Source organism: Macrosteles quadrilineatus, unplaced genomic scaffold (assembly GCF_028750875.1).
Source record: "Macrosteles quadrilineatus isolate MER2022 unplaced genomic scaffold, UCM_ALF_1.0 Scaffold_4__1_contigs__length_99947679, whole genome shotgun sequence".
In the NCBI taxonomy this organism is placed as follows: Eukaryota; Metazoa; Arthropoda; class Insecta; order Hemiptera; family Cicadellidae; genus Macrosteles; species Macrosteles quadrilineatus.
In genome coordinates this window covers 33,207,625-33,224,321 of record NW_026542597.1, presented here as the reverse complement: position 1 = coordinate 33,224,321, position 16,697 = coordinate 33,207,625, and the positions used below count along the sequence as shown (strand labels likewise).

The following is a 16,697-nucleotide window of genomic DNA, read 5'->3' as shown; positions in this document are numbered from 1 at the left end:
AATTATAACGATTATCACCTACTAATTTCAATAAAAAACCTGGTTTTTTCGAAAATACGATTATCTGTCATTTTATGGGTTTTTATGGGAAAATATCATAATTTAGATAACTTTTGAACGGTAATTTGAATTAAAAGGGCTACAACAAACTAATTTTTTTAACCATTTGGGCCATTTTCGAAAAAGTCCGATGTTTTGGTTATTTTATGATAAAATCAACATATTATAAATAAAAATTGCAAAAGAAAAAAACTGCCTGGTTAAACCATGAATTAGTACCTACATAAGAAAAATGTAATTAAAATCGGACCACAGGTGTATTCTGTAGCTCTGTACACATCCACAAATACAGACACAAACACAGAGACATCACTTTGAAAACCGCTTACCAGGGGGCCTAAAATGGAAATATCCACTCAAAATTTAAACTCGAAAATGTTGACGAAAACAACACTTTCTCCATATACTATGGTAAAGGGGGAGAAAGAAAAAATACACAAATACCATTATAGCTGCCTCCAAACAAAACAGCTGTTACAACCCTACTTGCGATGTTGCCACTTCGACGTCCGCGGCCTGGAGTCAAAGATGGCCGTGGTAATTACATTAAAACCGCCTTGATATAATAGGTACATACGAATAAAGGTATATAATGAATGGTATCTCGAATGTTTTTACCGATGTATTAAATAAAAGGTATTTCTCAATAAACCGTTCCATTATAGTAAGATTAGACCTTAACTTGTGAGAGTTTAATAACATAAATAAGTTTAGCATGTTTATCCTATCACGGCCACCTTTAACTCCAGGCCATAACGGCCTTCGAAGTGGCAACATCACAGAGCTATAGCTCAGTGGGCAACATCGCAAGTAGGTTGTAACAGCTGTTTTGTTCGGAGGCATCCACGAGGCATCTAATGGTATTCGTGTACTTTTTTTTAGGAATACGAAAGCTTGGTTATTGGCTACTGCATGGGTAATGAAAGTATTGACCCCACTTTCAAAGTACAAAAATTGATTTTAAATTTAAATATTGTTTTGGTTTTCGATTCTATGTTTTATTTTAAATTTATGTTCATCAATTTAAGTTTAAATGAATAATACGCGAATTAATGAGCCGGTGTCACCTGTGTGCCACGTTATCTTATGGGACTTCTGGTGCTAGACAACACTACCACACTACTTGCAACGTTGCCATTCTACCAGGCCGCGGCCTGGAATTGTTGGCCGTGATCCTATAGTTTATTTATAATATAGAATCTATCATTGTGTACGGAATTCCGTAGTTTATCTTTATTCTATAACCGTTGCCTATGCCTACTATTATCTAAGTAGCTTTTTCAGTTTCAGCTAATAGTCTGTAGATTTACTTTTTAACTTCAACAGCTGTTGAACTGGATGCTGACTGCTGGGTGCTGAACTGCTGATTTCGAAATAATCGAAATGTCTGCTCCTGCTGGCTGCTGCTCCATTTCCATTGTGCATTTTTATTTTTAATTTCATTGTTCATCAACCGTGTTGACAAGGTGAAGTGGTTTGACATCCGTGATATCGTTTTTGACTCTGGTATTTTAGTTTGTATATTCATGAATATATTTTAATTTAATTTTTAAAAATACAATCTGGCTTATTTTAAGTTGAGTTTATTCAAAACTACTGCCCTAAGGGCACAACACTTTGAAGGGAAGGAGATGTCTCTTAGGATTTTCATCACTAGGTTTGTTCAACATGGTAGAATCCTTTTCCGAAGTTTCAGGCCACACCAAGAAGTGGTGGGCTTCGGAAAAGCCAACATATTACCTCAAGGAGCAAAATTTGAGGCGATCAAAGCTAATGCGCACCCACCATCCTCAGGAGTTCTAGGTCTACCTTCCCATCTCAGTTCTGCTCGCAAGCTTTTTGTTGACAACGTTCTTAAAAGAGTTACAAATTCGTTGGCCACCGAATTAAGAAGAAAGACTACAAATCAGTTGCTAAGTGGGAACTCAACTCCATTTTTCGCTCTTATAGGAGTCAGTCTTGCTTCAGGAACAGGTATTCTTACCAAGGAAGATGAGCTGGATGGTGTTTGTTGGGAGATCAGGGTAAGTAAACTTTGACTAGCTTTGCCATACGTAGCTTTGCCTAGGCCTACGCAAACAATACCTGTTCTCAATATTAGCCTAATAAGGACAATGCTTATAACTTACAGAACCTCGAATTGATAGTTAAGGAAGATAAAAATATTGGCATAGCCTAAATAGGTACTGGTACAAATCAAATAGGTTTCAGTTTTGGCACCTCATTTTTTACGAATCAAGCACTGGGTACGGTAAGACGACATTGCAGCATATCAAGGTGTAGGGCTGGCATAAGTTAGTGCCATAGTGGTAATAAGCTTCTCGTCTGTCAAACAGGCGGACATTCTCTTTAAGGTGTAGGCTAAATATGCCAAACACATAACTTACTGACTAAAAATGTTAAATGCCAGTGAGGTCTTTAAAAAAAGGGCCTACACCTGGTTAAGTGTAATTAGCTGATTTTATGATTGTAACAGATTTTTCTGGAGAAATAAGTTGCGCTGTACTGCTGACGAGTGACCCTAAAGTAGCCTACCAAGCCGTAGGCCTACATAAGTTTAGAGGCTGTGAAATAAAGCATGATACGCAGTTATCAAGTCCAGCCTACCTATTGTTTCGGGATGATGTTCCGAAGTTTCCTTAGTAGACAAATTTCCTGGATAGCCGTGCATATACCCTAGATCAATCTGAAAGTTCCAGCTCAGTTTGGGATCAAAACAGACCCCTAGAAGTTTCACCGCCTCATCCCTTTTTTTAAACTATGTGAACCTTATTATCTAGGTACCGTAACTAAAACTGTATTTTTCTTACAGGAAGCAGTTAATAAGATGCACAAAAATATGTTCCAAGCTGAGACCGAAATGTTTGATCAAAACACTGCAAATTTTGAGAAATTGGAAATAGGGCCAAAGATAGCGAAGGGAAGCAACGCTGTTGTATACGCTGCACGATTAAAGGATAATCCAAGTAAGCATTTCACTTTGTCTAATGTAGGCCAAAACTTAGGCTATGATATAGGCCTAAGTTACTAAAATACTCTTTGGATCTAGAGCTATAGGCTAACCAGGTAAATGGAAATTCGCTTAGTCTGCAGGTGTTCTGCGGCGGGGGCATTTTATATTTTTCTTCTGTTTCTTGTCCCATGTATGCCATATCATTATGTAAAACAAAAAAAAAACTGGGGATTGCTATTGGGATAGGCCTAAATAACTAGTAAAACTAAACACTCATACTTGTTTGTAGATACCGAAACATTTCATGTTAGTGAGCCGGTTGCTGCTTTTCCATATGCTGTCAAGATGATGTTTAACTATGATGCCGAATCAAACGCTTCATCAATACTTCGATCGATGTATTGCGAGACAGTACCTGCCAGAGTTCACTTTTCTACCCCAGAACTAGTAGAGTGGGAAAAGAAGTAAGTAGTAATACCATAGACTAAGCAACACAAGTAGACGCCTCATCCCATTGTAAATTTTGAAGCTAGTTTTTTATGTCTAGTTCATGTACGTCCACACCGATCGCTGGGGTAGACAAAATATTGTTACAATCATTTTAGGGTTATTTTGATGATTTGTGCTTTACTATTTGGTTATATAACTAGGAGACCAATTATTGTTTACGATTATATCGTTTTATTTGGTTAAATGAGGTTTTAGTTTTAAATGACTGAAATAACAAGAAACAAATTGTAAACAAAACACAACCTCTACAGTTGGACGTACAGAAATAACAATAAAATTGGCTTCAGCTGTTCCATTAGGATGACAAATCTACTAAGGGAGTATGTTTTATCTATGGTAATACTTTGAATGCACTTAAGTTATCAGCTGGTAACGGATAATTCAAATCAAATCAAATCAAAATATACTTTATTTCCAAAAATATTCAACAGAATAAAATATAAACATAAACTTCCAGTGAAACAGACACCTTACTTGCTATTACATAGATAAAATAAATAATTATAAAAATACATGTATAAACTTAATAATAATAATAATGACAAAGGATGGAAGGTTTCTGAGAAAGCTATGTTAAATATAGTCATTTAGGAAATACGCCTACATGGGCTGGAAGTCTGTGCGTAGGCTCAGTCGCTATCAGTGAATTACGTAGGCTATTTGTTGGAAAACAATAATATTCCTAAATTTAGAAAATCTTAAACAAATCAAAGAAATTTAATATATTTGTAATGTTTTTCTGAGGCTAAATTAGTGAAATGAGCAATTTGAGGAATGAGGCAAGGTGGAGGGCATAGACATAAATATAGTTAAGAATGTTAGATGTTAGTAATTCAGTAATAATTACGAGAGAATAAAGTAGGGTCAAGTCTGCCTGTACTCTGCTTTGATTATGAGTTCTGATTCATCTACACCCCACTCTATCAGACAGCCAGTGATGCATTATTTGAAAATAGTAATCGATGGTGAATGAAACAAATGATAAGAATTACAACGGGAGATAACATTACGATATAAACTTTCAGAAATGTAAGAGGAATTTTGTATAGTTTTCAGGTAATTTGTTGATCTCCCAACATCCACAGGGAACTCAAACATAACCTAAAAATTGAACTAAACGTTTTGCTGCCAACAGTTGCAGGAAGGTTTATTTACATATTTTGAAAGTGGCAGATAGTTCTAGTGAAATATAGGACCTGGAAATAAGGGCTCAAACGGTTTATAATATTCTTTTCATCACTCAGTAACGAAAGTAACTATTTAAGTAAAGGACTGTTCACACCGGCGTAGCCAGACGTATTAATACTTTTTCGAAATACGTAGCTGACGTAGCTCTAAATGTATTTCATAGAGGGTGTTCACACCGGCGTATTAATACGTGAGCTACGGAAGCTACGGCGCTGCCGCTACGCCGGCTAGCTACGCGTAGCTCGCATCGCCGAATACGCGCATGCGCACTAGCACACCGGGCTGTCACCGCCACCCTCCCTACACCTCATAATTAATTTATTAGTGGTAAATGTTGGACTATAACATAAAATTTCACTTAAAACTATTAAATCACATTAATCTATAACATGGTTTATTATGGTTCATATAGTGGGCTGACATTTATGAAACATTAATTAATTATATAATATATATATAATAATATATTATATTATAATTAATTATATCTAGACATAGGTCTTACTTACACCATAGACTATTTTATAATGTAATCCTTATGGATGAGCAAAATTATTGCATGTTTTCTGGTAATATTTTTTAATATTATAATATAGCGCAAATCTTATAGCCAACTATATACGGCCTAAAATTAGAGTGAAATATTTTTGTCAATTCAGGGTACTATAAAAGCTGCAATTTAACCTTGGCAATCTTAACTGAAATTCATGAATTACGAATAAAAATAAACAATAAACTAACAAATATAAAATAATATAATGAAATAAACAAACAACAGCCGGCTCGCCGGCTACGTAGCCGTCAAACGATGCTGCGGTGTGAACAGTGCACTGGCGACGTATTAATACACCGAATACGTCTACAGACGTCTTGCTACGCCGGTGTGAACAGGCCTTAACAGCTGACATCAATGAAAGTAGTCATTTCCCAAGCTCTAATTTAGGGCGAGGGAAAATCGATCAGCTGATTTTCCCTCGCTCTAAATTTACTTTCCTTCACTCTCAATTAGTTCTCCATTTATTCACTATGTGCGCTAGTGTTTTGTTACGGTTGAATTTAATGATTTGAATCAGCTGTGTGTATGGTTGAAATGTGTTTTATTCTTTTATTTCGATGTTTAAACAAAATTTATTGAAAAATATACGTAGGCTACCTTTAGAATATTTTCTCCTTTTTTTTGTTTTAAAAATTAATCAAAAATAAACCTAGGTTTCCTTTTAAAAAAAAAAATTTTTATGTTCGATCTAATTAATTGAGAAATAAGTTAAAACAGTTGCAATATTACTGAGGTCTGCTATTCTGTGTTTGTGTATTTTTGCGTCATGATGAAAAGTAGCCTATCGTTCATAACTCGTACCGAAAGTTATTATCCGGCACTTGCTCCATTATTCCCGTCCTCGGCTTCGCCTCGTATGTGAAAATAACTCTCACATACTCGGCTTCGCCTCACACAAAAACTCGAGCGCGCCCCGGAAAATGCCACTTTCGGTCCTAGTTATGAAATATACTATTTAGGCTACCATCTAAATAAAAGAAACATTAAGTTATGGAAAAATGATTATCTTTCACTGATAGGCCTATAATGATAACTTAAGAGATACTTTAATTATATTTGTTTTGATTTAAATGTTGTAGGTAAGTTATGTTGTGTTCAATGTTGTGATTAAAATGTTTTGAACACATATTCAGTATTGCAAAAAAAAATATTTATAATGTTTGTCTACTTATACCTGACACAATTATGGTAATAATGCTGCTAGCAATACCTAATTTCTGATTAAAAGTAAAAGAAAGAAATAAGTAGCCTATAATAATTAAGTTTTACAAACATAATTAATTAACAAACGATCGTAGGTAAAGTAGTGTAAGCCACTCACTCAATTAGTCATCACACGATTGTTGCATAAACTACTATAATATCTTAAATAGAAAATGTCCCATAATAATCCCTAAAACAATAGATTAAAAGCTATATAATTTTAAAAGACATTCAGACAACTGATAGTAGGGTACACTATTTCATTTGAAGTGTGTAGGCCTAGTTTACTTATCCTGTTGATTGTACAGCATGGAGGAGCACATGGTTGCGCTGCCACCCCACCCCAACATTGTGGCTATGCACTGTGTGTTTGCGGACTGGGTGCCGTCCATTCCCGGAGCTCTGTCTGACTATCCAGACGCTCTCCCCTCGAGACTCAACCCCGAAGGCTCTGGGCGCAACATGAGCCTTTTCCTCCTCATGAAGAGGTCAGTAATTTGTTAAGTGTATGGAATAAAAATTATTTATTCCATTGATCTTTTCACAAATAAATAGGGCACGTCATATACATTACAAAATAATCATCTTAATATATCTAATGTACAACCTTATAGTTGTGTACAGCCTACTAAGACAGTTAAGGTTATGTGGATTCCATTGACTTTTGATGTAATTTAAATATTTAAACAGTTTTACCTCGTCTCACAGTTCCAAAAACTCACAATGAAATTATAGGAATCATTGAATCTTGACAAGTTTTGTGTGGCATTAAAAATATGCAGTGTCGTGTCAATGTGAAAATATGTTCATACAATTTTCACTGTTCCAATTTTACTTGTAAATTAATTTGGGACACACAATTCAAAAATAAATTTTATAGAACAAAAGAGACAATATATTAGAAAATTATAAACAATATAGAAATAAGCCAAGAACTGTTGTCAATAGGGTCTGGGACATTTTTTTCCTTGTACTGGAAAGTATCTGTCACTTGAATCAGCAGCTGGTCGAATGTTGCTTGAATAGTGAACAATAACCAAACCGAATGCAATATAATTAGCCTCATCTATACCTAATACACTTTAACCTAACTAAACATCTCATCCTTTTGATATTGCATGATGGTGTGGCCTCTGGATCGTCTGAATTAACGTATAGTGGTTTAAATTACCTTGTTCTGTCCAAAACGATCCTATGTAGTTCGTAGTGACTACAGCTGTTTTGTGCTGCAGGAGCACATCTTCAGGTCGGGAGAATGTCAAGCAGTCATTAGATATTCCTCATGATGGAGTTCGTCAAAAGTTTATAGTAGTAAATAAATAACATAGATACGACATAAAAACATAAAAACACGAAACTGAACATTTAACACTGGTCGACCAGATGGTAAACGTACCAGGTGGTTTCGTTACCACCTGGTCGACCAGTGTTAAATGTTCAGTTTCGTGTTTTTATGTCGTGTCTATGTTATTTATTTACTACTATAAACTTTTGACGAACTCCATCATGAGGAATATCTAATGACTGCTTGACATTCTCCCGACCTGAAGATGTGCTCCTGCAGCACGACAACAGCTGTAGTCACTACGAACTACATAGGATCGTTTTGGACAGAACAAGATAATTTAAACCACTATACGCTTTTGATATTGGCCTAATGGTAGTCCTATGTACTTGCCATAGGGAAGTTAATTAATACTTAGGGCTCCTTGTTACTGTAAGAGTTTTATTTTCCAGGTACGACTGCAGTTTGAAAGATTACATAGCCGAGAAGAAGCCAGAAATACGAGATGCCATTTTACTATTCACCCAACTTCTCGAGGCAGTGGCACACATGAACAAGTTTGGAATCGCTCACCGGTAAGCTTTATCAGTGCTATGATAACTTGTAAGGCTGTGACACAACTAATTGGGTGAGCGCAGGACCTGTTTAGAAGTTTGGTTTTACATGGAAGAGTAGGCCTACCATCAACCTATATAATAATTTAAGAGGTATTTTAAATTTTTATTTTTATTTAATGACAGAAAAGCTTTAGCAAAGATGAACAAGTTAGCTTTAATGTTATAGAAATCTAAAAACTGTTCAATCTATTCAGTGACCTGAAGAGTGACAACGTACTGTTGGACCTGTCCGAGGCAGCTTGTCCCATGTTGGCTGTGACGGACTTCGGCTGTTGTTTGGCTGACAAAAGCGTCGGGCTGTCCATGCCATTCCGCACTCTGGACACCAACCGAGGCGGCAACGCAGCCCTTATGGCCCCTGAGGTTAGTGTAATTTAGGCCTAGATTGACCTGATTGATTGATAGATATGCAGGGCAAGGAGCTGAACAATACTGTGGTTCTACTTTTTTTTATAACATATAACATATCCTTGTCAAATTAAGTTTATAGCTCAGTTTGTTGTGCAATGAACTTTGGCTTCTGGATAAGCAATGGAGGTTCAGAATCCCAAGCATTATGTATAGTATAAATACTGGAGGTTTTTTTTTAAATTTTGGTACAAACAAAGTTCAATTTCATATCAATTTTTGAGCCGAGCCAAGCCTAGACTACAAGCTAGCGGGATCGAGTAGAAAGTTAGGAAATCTTGCTCGAGCTGAGCTTGTCTGCGAAGATAAAAAAAATTCCCACTATAGCTGTCATTGCAGATGATGACAGTAATGTTTCCGGGAGACAAAGGTGATGTTCTAGTGAACAGATATTCAATGTTTTTACCCGGGGAGACAATTTTGATGTCTTCAAGACCGCAAGGGATATCCAGGATTTTGCTCCGTTTACTCTGCACGATTAAATGGTGTTTCGGGAGATGTTTGATATTCTTCCATGATCACAAGTGGTGATGGTGGTGTCACATTCAATATTTTGCCGTGGAAGTGGGAGATTATGGTTATGTCTACATGACCATGGAAGTTGTCCAGGATTTTATCTCGATTGCAGAATACGATTATGACGTATTGGTGACATCCCAAGATGTTTAATATTTTAAGCAATTATGAGAGACATTAACGACCTCTACACGATAGCGGGAGATGTCCAAGATTTTGCTTGGTTTGAGAGAAAGATGATGATAAAGTCTGTACGACTGCAGGAGATATTCGTGATTTCTCATCGATCGAGGTAGACAATGATGATGTTTACGTTAAGACAGGTGATACTCAGGATTTTGCTGTAATCTTGGAAATCAATGATGATTTCTACACAACTGCTGGGATGTTCTTGAGTTTGCCGTGACTGTTTAAATTACATTTAACAAATTAAATGAAATACGTTCTCTTTTATCATCCTCTTACAGGTTGCCTCAGCTACTCCGGGACTATTCTCATACATAGACTACTCCAAGTCAGATGCATGGACGGTCGGTACCATCGCCTATGAGCTGCTCTCCGACGAGGGTAACCCATTCTATCGTGGTGCTGGAGGACGAGGACTGCGGAACACCTCTTACGAGGAGGCAGACTTGCCGCAGCTGGGGGAGGAGGTACCTGCGTTGATTGTAAGGCTTGTGCGCAGTCTGTTGGCACGGAACCCTAACCAGGTAAAGTACATTTTTTATGTGAAATAGGCTTATTGTGTCTACGAGTAGTGATATCGCAAAGGGAGTGGGTTGGGTAGTACAAAAATCACATAGCTAAAGCCAAAGATTGTATTCAATCTTGACTGTGTTTCCTAAATGTTTATTATTTCTTGTCCTTTCACTGCATGGAAATGATCACATTACCACACCTGTAAGCACAGTAAGCAAAATAGCTCATTTCCGCAATCAAATTTTTGCTCTTTTTTCGCGAGTGGGAATGAATAGTCGCTTTCACTAAATCGCTAATTCACCTGATATGGTGTTTCTAAAACACTAACATCCAGTTGGCAAATAACATAGCCTAAAAAAAGCAAACTTAACCTAAATTACATTTTTAATATTCAAATGGCTATTGTTCTTGTTATGGTAGGCACATAGGGCCTACGTATATATACATAGCCCAAAAATTGGATATTAGTCATAAATGTTTGATGTTTTAAATTACTGAAGTTTAACACAATCTTCAACATTCTTGTGTGTGTCTTCACAGAGGCCTAGTGCTGAGGTAGCGGCTACTGTATGTCAACTGTTCTTGTGGGCTCCGACCTCGTGGCTAGGACCACTACAGAACAACGTCCTTCCCAGCAGCAGTGAGGTAGGGAACAGTGCAAACTAAACCTAGCATGTCACTTATTATGTTTGCAATACAAAACTAGATTTTTAAAACAAATTTTAACTCTTTCGATGCTAGAATATTTTTTTGTAATTTTCCGAAAAATGCTACTAGAGTCCAAAATAATTTTGTCCAAAAAATGCTAGGCTTACCAAGGGGAGAAATCTAGTGTGCGAGAAAAAAAATTAAAAAAAAAAACTGTTCATCACTTTAGTGGTAAGGAACGATATATTGGGCCTGAATCGTATGAGGAATTGAAAGAAACCATCGCTGTTTCGAAACAACAACCGAGTCAACCAATATGCCTATTTAAATTCACACGATTAAAAGTCGCGCCGACACGATATACCATCGCTTAGCGCTTTTAGGATGAAACGCGAACAACCATATATCGTTCTATAGCCTAGCTCTTTTCGAGAAAAAGACGCACAATGATATATTTGTGCAGTTTTTAGTTGACTTGATAGATGGACCTAACACTTGGTGGGAGCGACAGACCAAATACTCTCAGAATATACTGTTAAAAACATGCCTTTGGTGAACCAAATTGCCAACATTTGAATCCAAGATTACCAGACAGGAAACTGCACTCTAACCAATAGACCAGCTGACTATAATTTTATTTCATTAAATTTAATCCCTACCCCAAAATTTACATCATAACTTAATAATTAAAGACCCCAGGTATAGGAGTTGTAAGTAATTTTAAGGCATTTGCTGTAACAAAGGTATACAAGTATAAGTTAGCTCTATTCCAAATATAATTTTCAAATCATGAAAGATAAATTTGCAGTAGATTTTAATACTTAACTGATGGCCTAAACATACAGCATATTCTGAACATTTAGCGCATAGGCATTTGCACATCAGCTGTACCCCATTTTGCCAAGTACAACAAAGTTGAATCACTTGAATCATAAACTCATAGAGTGATCTACTGTCAATATTCTATTTTATCCATTTGTTTCGGATGCTATGATCATTGAACGGGGTTGAAAGATGTTTTAGTTGACAGTAAGTCAAACTTTCAATACTACTAGGTGAAACCCGTCGAAATCGACGGTTACTTTCAAGGCTTACGTTAATTCATCCAACTGCGATAAATTGGGTGAAATATTCATATTATGAGCATTTAGCATTGTTTAAGAGTAAAAAGTGTAAAAACAATAATAATATTAATTGCGTTAGTTGTTAAATTTGGTTGATCATTCAATGAATAAGATATTCCCCATACCCAACGTCATAGGAGTTGTTATTAGTATGTTATACGGCATCTCTTCCTTTGGAAGAACCTTTAAATAGTATTAAACTCGTAATGGTGGATCTTTTGTAGTTAAACACGTCCGTGATTTCCTCAGTGTAATATGATTTTATTTCAAAAGATAATATTTTTTGGGAAGACATATTCTAACTTCAAAGGGAGGTCTATCCGTTACAGTGTGAGTTTGATTTTTCCTTCGTCACGTCACGTCAGTTTATACCGTACTTCTGTCACAGAAAACATACTATTCTGTGCCAATGAGTATTAAAATCGTATTGGTAGATCTTTTGTAGTTAAACACTTCCGTGATTTCCTCAGTGTAATATGATTTTATTTCAAAAGAAAATATTTTTTGGGAGGACATATTCTAACTTCAAAGGGAGGTCTATCCGCTACAGTGTAAGTTTGATTTTTCCTTCGTCACGTCGCCTCAGTTCATACAGTACTTCTGTGCCAATGAGTGAACATAGTTTTGTGAAATTTATTGTGGTGTTACTGTTGAAGCTGGAATTCTTTGACATGGGGGATGTCAGTTAGTTGTCTCAGCCTTATCAATAACATAAAGTTGTCAATATAATCTCTCTACGGAATGTTAGGTGTAGCGGAATACTTGAAGTGAAGTTGGCTTTTATTCTTGAACGGTTTTAGGGGCCTCCTAGTTCATAAGGTCTTGCGGCTTCATTGGCAACAAGTAATGCAAATGACATAGCAATGGGACATTTCCAAAAAGAAAAAATACTGTAAATTGGCTGTTACGTATATATTGACGTTTGCATATTGTTAATCAACGTATCTTATAAAGGATTATGTGATCTAGTTTAAAATGAATATGACCTTTCTGTCATGACAGTAGCTGCTTAAATAGTATTTTCTCTGTGTACCATATTTTACAGCCAAAATGTCGTGTTATTTTCAATAATGTTACCAAACCATTGCGCCAAAGTGCACGGGCAGGTGCAAATAATTTGTTAAGATGGATACCATTTTAGGCAAGGTTTCTATGTTTGGATTTTAGACACGATAAGAGCAGATATTTCTAGGCTATATAAATATTTTATATGTGTAGAATAATATGATAAAATGTAGGCAAAAGTAGTGAAAAAGGCAGACACCAACCCGTACAATAAATATAAGATAGTTCAATAAGAAATCATTTAAGAATTGCTGTGATAAAAGGATTTTCCACTGATTTCGTAATGGAACGTTATATTGCAAAACATGACATGAGAAAGAAGAAAATAAATTTTAAAATCAGAAAATAACATTGCAAATACTTATTTTGTAGAATTCAGTAACTCCCAATAATAAATGTGTGTTGTTTGAAATACAATTTAAAAATGAACAACTGTTTCATTATAAAGTATTATTCACATGGCCAAAATGTAAACAACTCTGTGGAGGGATCTTTAAAGGCTTCTAGGGCAGAGTCCTAAGGGATTTTGCTTAGTTTTTCTTTTGATAAGTCATCTACAGACCAAGACCTTTCTTTGGACACCTCTACCAAGTTTCTACCCCCAGCCGTTCTCTCAAATTAGTGGGGACAAAGTTTCCAATTAAATATTTAGATTCCCCCATGTTAATCTTATGGGAGAAACCCCAACTTTGATGGACTGTGGGGCAAAGCCCGAGGATTTTTATTACAGGAATTGGTGAAAGGGGGCGTCTACACAAAAAATACTTTTTCCTACAGTCACCCGACAAAGTTGGCTTCCTTGTACTGTTTATAGTACAGATAGCTGCTAATTGCTGCATATTTATACTTTGCCGTACGGTTTATACTTTGCCGTACGGTTTATACTTTGCCGCACATCAGGATTCCAACGAAACAACACAAAACAGTGTGGTTCCATTATGCACGTAATCCGTGTACGCTTGGAAATAGGTTGGCAACACTTAAAGATAATTATGAGCAGCTGATTGACTATTATAACTACGAGTTAACCTGTCATTTCGTGTTTATAGTTTCGGTATTTCTGAACTTTCTGGACTTTTCTTTTGAACGTTTTTAAACCCTTCCTACGATCTTAATAAACAAGAAAATACCTTTTAAGCATTTTTTTAGGTGCGGAAACCACTTCAAATTACAAAAACATACGGAACTATATTCTCAAAACACGGAGCACATTTCTTGCCGAGGAAAAATAGTGGAGTGATATGGACCGCGGGTACTACTTTCTCTAGGGCACCATTTGTGTTGCCAGCTGAACCTAAAAACGTGTTGCATAGTGTTTGAAAGACTAATTATTTATATGCTTTATAGTGACTATAGGAAAAATATAATGTGTAACACGAGTGAAAAAGGCCTTTGCTGCACTCGAGATCATTCCACACTCGCCTGCGGCTCGTGCGTAAACATTGCTCTCGTGTGCAGCAAAATGCCACTTTCACCACTAGTTACACAAATAACTATATTTTGACACGTCGTTTGTAAAAATCCGTCCATTATTAACGGAGGAGTAGTGTTTTGTAGAAATCGCCTTCACGTATTATATATAAGGATTTGGTTAGAAAGTTTATGTATTTGACAGAAAAAAACAATTAACATCAACACTCTTTGTCCATGGCTTAAATAAACTATTTTAGTCTTCATCCAAAACTGGATACAGGCTTAACATGGAGGATGTCCACTTGTACCGATAGTCAAAGACATAGACTACTCGACTCTCTCAACATCTGTTTTAACGTGTTTCTCCACCAGATCCTACAGTGGCTACTGTGTCTGACGACCAAGGTGTTGTGTGAGAACCGCACCTACGCCTCGGCCGGCTCTCGCCGCACGGCCACTGAGTATCAGCTGATCGCTTGCTTCCTCCATCGTGCCAAGCTCTCAGTCATTAGACAGGCCTTGTCCTGGATACATCAGCTGTGAACGCTCCAACTGTAGCTGTCGTCTGTTTTGTTTTATTTATTTTATATCCATTTTAATCCAACCTGCGCTTAAGGTGTTACTAGATCCCCGAGTCCTTGGCAGCACTTTGTGAATTTGTCGCTGAAAGGATAAAGGAACGCCCTTATTGAGGAGATTTTTTTCCTATTTATTTGTTAAAGCTGTTGTTCCGTATTTTAAAGGAGAAAGATTGTCAATGTTTTTATTTAAGTGTAATTTATGCAAAGTTGGAGTTTTTTAATAAAAAAAATGTTTTTCTCAAAGTACATCACAGTTTTTGTTTGAGTCAAACTATTACCAAGGGGTGAACACATGCAGTTTAAATTTACATCCAACTGTGTTAGAATATTGGAGAATATTTCAACACATGTTAGTTCCGACGGTAACACTAAAGCTTTGTATCTTATCTTGTGTTTGAAATGTACTTATTATTGTGTTAGAACATATTTTATTTATTCTTGAAACCTTTGTGATATGCTTGTGATTCTTAATCATTATTTTTTTCCTCACTCAATATATGGAGCATAATCAAATACATAGCGCTTGCTTAAAATATATTGCGGTGCATATGGTTTATTCATTGTAAATTCAAGTTCGCACTTGTAAGAAGAAGCAGGTTTTGATAAGACTGTTGATTTGCTTGACTAAAAGTCTTGTATATGTTGTACAGCACGGTTTGTATAGAACGGAAGAACTGAATAAATAGTTTTATTTTTTGCTAGTTTGAAGTGTTCTTTTATTTACCCATAAACGTTTAGCTTCCTTAACTTGTTTACTGCTAGGATGTAAAGGCAGTGGTTGGCAGCTTCCACTCTCCCATCCACATAAGCCCTGGGTCTATGCACGTGAGGTATCCAGCATTGCAAGGGGTGAACTGGCACAGTATGAGAGTTGAACTGTTGCTGACAGAATGGAGTAGCAGGTACCAGGATCTTAACCCACAGCGATATGGCTGGCATGGTTCAAAGTCGGTAGTTTTAAACATTTTTTTCAGGGATGAAATGGGTATGAATGGAGGTTTTAAAGTCTATTGAAAGTAGAATTAGTGTATGTAATTCGAGATACAAAAGGCATAATATCCAAGGAATGAAATTAGTTCGAGCCATTGGCAAACTATATTTAGGATAAGTTTAGGTGGCATTATATTGATTCTAAACTTGTATCTGCTCTTAACAGCCAAGATTCTTAAAACTGGAATAGTTATCAGAAAACCTACTGTCTTATCGTTGTGGTTACTGCAGTGCTGAAATGTTATCTTGTTCTGGCTCACCACTTTTTTTTCATCATTAAACCATGAGGCAGGTTGTCCAAGTAAAAAAGTATGTTTTGTTGTAATGTAATGCAAAATTATTGTATGAACAACACACAACTGTTTTTATTTGGTTCTTTTAATTTACGGAAGCTATAGTATAACACATATACCATAGCAATAATGTTCTACCATTACACCTAAACAATAAAAAAGTAAATTATCGAATATCCGCACAATATGAAAACATTATTTATAAATTAAAAACATAAAGTTAACTGTAAGCAATCCCACTTTAACAGTTCTCATTGTGCATCACAGCCTTTTGTTGCGGCTTGGTTCAAATTAGCTATGTTGTCATGAACGAAAAATCAAATAATAGTGCTGCACCCTGTCGGTGAACCTTATGACTTTTAACACTATTCGTGCTGTCGACATGTTTGAACATAAAAGTTGCATTTATTTCAATGTTAAGCAATTGCGGGAATTCCCGTCATCAGCACCCAACGTGTTAAGAATATTGAATATCATAAAACAAATTGTGTAATTGAAACAGCTGACAAAATCCTTTAATCCCTTTTAAATATGAATACTCATAAGGTTAACATGGGGAACTGCGGAGCCCAAAAGGATTTTTGAGAT

At 36.2% G+C, this 16,697-nt stretch overlaps 1 protein-coding gene across 1 annotated transcript; it reads left to right on the top strand.

The window, feature by feature from the left end:
• The first annotated feature begins 1,443 nt into the window (after positions 1–1,443).
• On the top strand, positions 1,444–15,530 carry LOC128992420 (serine/threonine-protein kinase Pink1, mitochondrial). Its single transcript, XM_054415988.1, has 9 exons — positions 1,444–2,084; positions 2,873–3,026; positions 3,303–3,477; positions 6,779–6,958; positions 8,208–8,330; positions 8,567–8,735; positions 9,764–10,006; positions 10,536–10,640; positions 14,618–15,530. Exons 1-9 carry the CDS (start codon positions 1,692–1,694, stop codon positions 14,786–14,788), a joined length of 1,713 nt encoding a protein of 570 aa, XP_054271963.1. The 5' UTR covers positions 1,444–1,691; the 3' UTR covers positions 14,789–15,530.
• Positions 15,531–16,697: the final 1,167 nt, after the last annotated feature.

Coding starts and splice junctions, on each gene's coding strand:
- LOC128992420 (XM_054415988.1), top strand. CDS start 1,692: ATGTCTCTTAGGATTTTCATCACTAGGTTTGTTCAACATGGTAGAATC. Junction 6,959..8,207: donor CTTTTCCTCCTCATGAAGAG/GTCAGTAATTTG, acceptor TTTATTTTCCAG/GTACGACTGCAGTTTGAAAG. Junction 8,736..9,763: donor CAGCCCTTATGGCCCCTGAG/GTTAGTGTAATT, acceptor ATCCTCTTACAG/GTTGCCTCAGCTACTCCGGG.